This window comes from Glycine soja, chromosome 1 (assembly GCF_004193775.1).
Source record: "Glycine soja cultivar W05 chromosome 1, ASM419377v2, whole genome shotgun sequence".
In the NCBI taxonomy this organism is placed as follows: domain Eukaryota; kingdom Viridiplantae; phylum Streptophyta; class Magnoliopsida; order Fabales; family Fabaceae; genus Glycine; species Glycine soja.
The window spans coordinates 44,761,173-44,767,023 of NC_041002.1; the positions used below are offsets into that span (position 1 = coordinate 44,761,173).

Here is a 5,851-nt window from a genome sequence, read left to right on the forward strand (position 1 = left end):
CGCAAGAAGAAAAAGATTTTCCTGGTTATGGTGTTGAACATAATTGGAAGAAACAAAGTATATTTTGGTTGTTACCGTATTGAAAAACACAACTTCTATGCCATAACATTGATGTCATGCACACAGAGAAATGTGTTTATGAATGTCATTGGAAAACACAACTTCTATAAGGCAAGACTTTGTGGTCCAGTCCAATATCATTGGATGTATCCTTTCGAGAGGTATAAAATGAGTAATCATTTATACACCATTGTATTATATATATAGTAATTTTTTTTAAAAAATACTTATTCATATTAATTTTAGGTTTTTACACTCCCTAAAAAATAAAGTCAAGTATAAGGCTAGAGTCAATGGATCGATTTGTGAAGCATACTTAGTGGAGGAGACATCTACCTTTGCCTCATTTTACTATCATGATCAAATTGCAACGAGAAGGACTAGGATGCCTCGAAATGTTGATACGGATGAAGGTTCTTCATCTTCTCCTATATCAATTTTCAATTACCCAGGAAGAGCGAGTGGTAAATCCAAAACATATTTTTTGACTAAGTTGATTTTTATGTTGCTCACTTGTACGTTCTTCAAAATTGTCCAGAGGTTGAGCCATATTTAAAGTAAGATTATTTTAATACTTTTATTACTCTAATTAATAATTTAATGATGTTACATTGTGTACTTTGAGTAATTTATTTTTTCCTTTCCAGTATTTATGAGAATTTTTTTAGGGAATTCAATGCAATAATTCGGTCGCTATTTCAGTGCTAACACTTTTAGCAACCGAATTTAATGATTTAGCGACTAAATGTGTCAGTCGCTAAATCATGATTTTTTAGTCATGCAGTAGCCTAGTGGTTCATTATTTTGTTTTTGTGTAAGAAGTCTTGAGTTGAATTCCCATTTCACATTAGTATCTTATATGGGTGTCATGTTAAAGTTAACGTTTGATTATGGATGACAAAAGGATTAAAATTGTCAATTTAAAAAAATTGAAAAACTAAATATCTTAATTTTAAGATAGAAGACTAAAATTATGGATTGAATATTATAGGGACTATTGGTGGACCTATATTAAGGTCAACTAGTGCACTTGCACCCCCTCAATTTTAAAAATTCATAAGTCAATTTTTTCTTTAGAAATTTTTTTAAGTGAAAATCTTATATTTTGAATTTTATTTCTTCTATATTTATACATTTGAACCTCCTAATTTTAATTTGTATAATTTGTCCCTACTGAGGGTTCTTGGTATGCCATTGAGGGGAACTAAATGTGAATTTTAGCCTTTAATTATAAATTTTAGAGCATGGCCAAAACATAGTTTCAACAAAGTACATGCAAGAGGAGTGATAGAAACAAACCATCTAACACACTTTTGTAAACATACTTATATAATGTGAGACACACAAAAATTAATCTTTTTCAATAAATTTCAACAAATAAAAAAGAATATGCTCAAAAGAGTGCATAAATAATATATTCCTAATATTTCTTTTATATATATATATATATATATATATAATAATCTTAAATGTCTTACCTTTTTAAAAAAATTAATGTCCGACTACGGATACTCGGTATTGAATAATAGAACTAGTCCTTGTAGCAAATAAAAATAAAATATAATAGAATTAGTCCAACCTATAATAATAAAGACTAGTCTAACAACAACGCCAAGTTGCATGCTCCTTTTGAAAGCGTCAATATATATATATATATATAATATGAATTTTCTATGCACTCATCTTTTTTTAGTTGGTGTGCATTAATCTTACCAAAATATTTAGAAAAAAAACGCATCAATTTTTTTGTTCTAATAAATTTCACTTGACGTTCATTATTTTGTTTTTGTGTAAGAAGTATTGAGTTGAATTTCCATGTCACATTTTTATCTTATATGGATGCCCTGTAAGAGTCAACCGTTTGATCATGGACGATAAAATGATCAAAATTGTCAATTAAAAAAGCTGAAAAACTAAATAATATCTTGATTTTAAGATAGGAGACTAAATTTATGGATTGAATATTATAGGAGACTATTGGCGGACCTGTATTAAGGTCAGCAAATACACTTACACCCGCTCAATTTAAAAAATTCAAAAGTAAATTTTTTAAAGAAAATTTTATATTTTGTATTTTATTTCTTATATATTTATACATTTGAACCCCTAATTTTAATTTGTATAATTTGTCTCTACTAACTAGGGTTCTTGGTATGCCTTTGAGGGGAACCAAACGTGAATTTTAGTATTTAATTATAAATTTAGATTGAGCATGACCAATATGATGTGTGACACACAAAAATTTATTATTTTTAATAAATTTCAACAAATAAAAAAGAATATATTCAAAAGAAAAAGAATGTATAAATAATATATTCCTAACATTTCTTATATATGCAATAATCTTAAATGTCTTCACGAACCTTTAAAAAAAAAAATTAATGTCCGACTACGGATACTCAGTATTGTATAATAGAACTAGTCCTTGTAGCAAATAAAAATAAAATATTATAGAAATAGTCCAACCTATAATAATAAAGACTAGTCTAACAACAACGCCAAGTTGCATGCTCCTTTTGAAAGCGTATATATATATATATATATATATATATATATATATATATATATATATATATATATAATATATATATATATATATATATATATATATATATATATATATATATATATATATATATGTAATGAATTTGCTAAGCACTCATCTTTTTTTAGTTGGTACGTGTGCATTAATCTTACCAAAATATTTTTTAAAAAAAAAAAGAAAAAACACATCTTTGTTCTAATAAATTTCACTTGAGGAATTACAGTAATTTAATATTTTTTCTAATAAAAACGTGTGTAGTTACAAATCCCATATATATATAGAACAGAATTATAGATAAATACTTAATTTAAGTCATAAAGTTGGAATGAGAGATTACTTTATCTTTCTTATGAAAATTAGTTATCCACAAAATTAATAAATATTTTATATTATAATGTCATGATAATAATAATAAAAAAATAAAACAGTTGACTTTCAACTTCCAACGATAACTAGTTTTGTTTTATAGCATCTTCTGCTTAATAATCATCCTCCTTCAAAATCCCTTTTAAAGTTTATCATTGACCAGTTCATGTCCCACATGCCACACTCACGATATATATATATATATATATATATATATATATATATATATATATATATATATATATATATATATATATATATATATATATATATATATATATATATATATATACACACACACACACACACAAAGTTTCAAGTATCATTCTATCAATCAAAGAATACACACTCCCCACAATTAAGCCATAGTGCACAAAGCTTTTACAAGAAATTGAAAAGTCAATATCCAAATTCATCAATTAATTGCTAAACTTCAATTCGCAATCATGCAAAACCAACAACCCTCCGGTATCATCAACCCTAAGTATTGTGCTCCATATAATGTCGACCTAGCAATTGTGAGAAAGGTCTTGGCATTAACTGATAGCTTTACCGTCACCGATGTCAATGGCCAAATTGTTTTCAGCCTTAAGGCCTCTCTCATGACCCTCCATGACCACCGTGTCTTGCTTGACGCCGCCGGAGAACCCGTCGTCACACTACGCCGGAAGGTTTGACCATATATTTATATTTATTCATTTATTTTGATATATTTCTTATTTTAATTATCTTATTATCTTATTATTTAGAACATATTTTATGTTTTGATTATTTTTAAATGATAATTTGAAGAATATGAATTAACAAAAACTTATATAGTTTCTAGGATTGGATATAATGTGTTTCTTGAATATAGATAATTAAATTTATTATATATATTTAGGATAGTTCCAAGGTTAAAATAACTAAAGCTCATGTTTTAAACCCACCAACAAAACATATTTTTTTTAATAATTTTTATAAATTAAAAAGGCATCATATATCGAATTAATGTCACATATGTCAACAAAAGGTCTTAAATATAACTCACATTTAAATTTTTTAAAAAAAATCTCTTAAAATATTTTTAGGCCTTATTTATTGTTGGATCGGCCCTCCCTGTATATATTCTCTCTAATTTTTAAAATAACAATAACCTCATATTTCAGAGTCTTTGTCTAGAAACTTGTGTTAATGTTATTTCTTGGATAATTTTTTCCCACTATTTTCCTAACATTGTGTACATTAATCATGATCTTGAAATAATCCTATGAAACAATTTAAATCTGTGTACGTAGTTAATGTCTGCTCATGATCGGTGGCAAATTTTCCGTGGTGAAAGCACGGAGCCGAAAGATTTGATCTTTAGTGTGAAGCGATCGTCCTTTTTCCAGCTGAAGACGAAATTAGATGTGTTCTTAGCCAATAATACTAAAGAAGAAGTATGTGACTTTAAGGTGAAAGGAAGTTGGTTCGAACGATCTTGTGTTGTTTATGCTGGTGAATCTCTGAACATTGTTGCCCAGGTGAGACTTTTGCTCTTTACCTGTATTTTGGATAAAGTTCAAGCAAAGAAAAATTCATATATTTTCAAAAATATTATTCATTTAATTAAGATTTTATTTTCAATGACCAAATTTTATTCTTGATTTATCAAGTTCTAATAAAGTATAATTTGAGAAGAAAACTTATTTTCTAAGTGGAATTAACAAAATTAAATAATGCTCACAAATTTTTTAAACTAGTGTCAAGTCTTTTTTTTTCTTATAATGAGACCGAGGGCATGGAAAAATAAAATATATAAAATTAAGGAGTATATATATGTAGTTCACAATATAATTACTTTGTCTTAGTTAAAAATGATACTCCTTCCAGACAAATGTAAGAAAAATTAATTAATTTTATACTAATTAACAAAATTAGATGATATCATTTATTTCTACTATTTGAATTTAAGAGATAAACTTTTTCTTAGAATATCATATCATTTATTGAAACTTAGCTTGATATAAAAAAATGATTGAAAATAAAATTTTAACTAATAAATGAGTATTTTTTTTAAATAATATCATTAAATATGGTAAAAGTAATTAAAATGTGTTTATATAGAGTCTAAAAAATATTTTTTTATACTTACATTTATGTCAAACAGAGTACTTATTCTTTCAAATTCTAATTTTGCAAGTGCATTATTATGTGATTGCAGATGCATAAGAAGCACACTGTTCAAAGCATTGTGTTTGGAAAAGATAATTTCATGGTTACAGTGTATCCAAATATTGACTATGCATTCATAGTGGCACTGATTCTGATTCTTGACGAAATTCACAAAGACATGAAAAATCAATGATTATTGAGCTTTCTGTTTATGACTTCCTCTGAGTTCTCTGGTTGTCATAAAAAAGTTCATCAAAAGTTGTACGTGACATAGATAGTCAACATGCAAGTTCTAATTTCTTGCCGTCCTGTATACTTCTTCAGTCCTGTAATAAATATTGTAAAGTGTAAGGAAAAAAATCTGAAAAAAATATCATTTTAATTTTTCAATATTGTAAACTTATTTTTTTTTTATATCTCTAATAATATAAATGATGAATAGTAAAGTATAAATAAAGTAAAAATATAAGGTTATTTTTGTATAATTATTACAGCCATTCATTTATTTACTAACTTTTCTTTGTCTTTATAAAAAAAATCTATTACGACAAGAATTATTATAAAACAGAGGAAGCATTATATATATATATATATATATATATATATATATATATATATATATATATATATATATATATATATATATAAATTTATAACGAAATTTTTATTTTATGCTGTATAAACCATTAAAAATCTCAAAATATTTAAAGTTTGCATTTTTAATTATTCTTAAAATTTTCTATA

The 5,851-nt window shown here is 25.8% G+C and overlaps 1 protein-coding gene across 1 annotated transcript; it reads left to right on the top strand.

Moving 5' to 3' along the window:
* Nucleotides 1-3,288: 3,288 nt before the first annotated feature.
* On the top strand, nt 3,289-5,515 carry LOC114416700 (protein LURP-one-related 15-like). Its single transcript, XM_028381676.1, has 3 exons — nt 3,289-3,642; nt 4,249-4,476; nt 5,157-5,515. The coding sequence occupies exons 1-3, from the start codon at nt 3,418-3,420 to the stop codon at nt 5,298-5,300; spliced, it is 597 nt and encodes a 198-aa protein (XP_028237477.1). The 5' UTR covers nt 3,289-3,417; the 3' UTR covers nt 5,301-5,515.
* Nucleotides 5,516-5,851: the final 336 nt, after the last annotated feature.

Coding starts and splice junctions, on each gene's coding strand:
- LOC114416700 (XM_028381676.1), top strand. CDS start 3,418: ATGCAAAACCAACAACCCTCCGGTATCATCAACCCTAAGTATTGTGCT. Junction 3,643..4,248: donor TCGTCACACTACGCCGGAAG/GTTTGACCATAT, acceptor CTGTGTACGTAG/TTAATGTCTGCTCATGATCG. Junction 4,477..5,156: donor CTCTGAACATTGTTGCCCAG/GTGAGACTTTTG, acceptor ATGTGATTGCAG/ATGCATAAGAAGCACACTGT.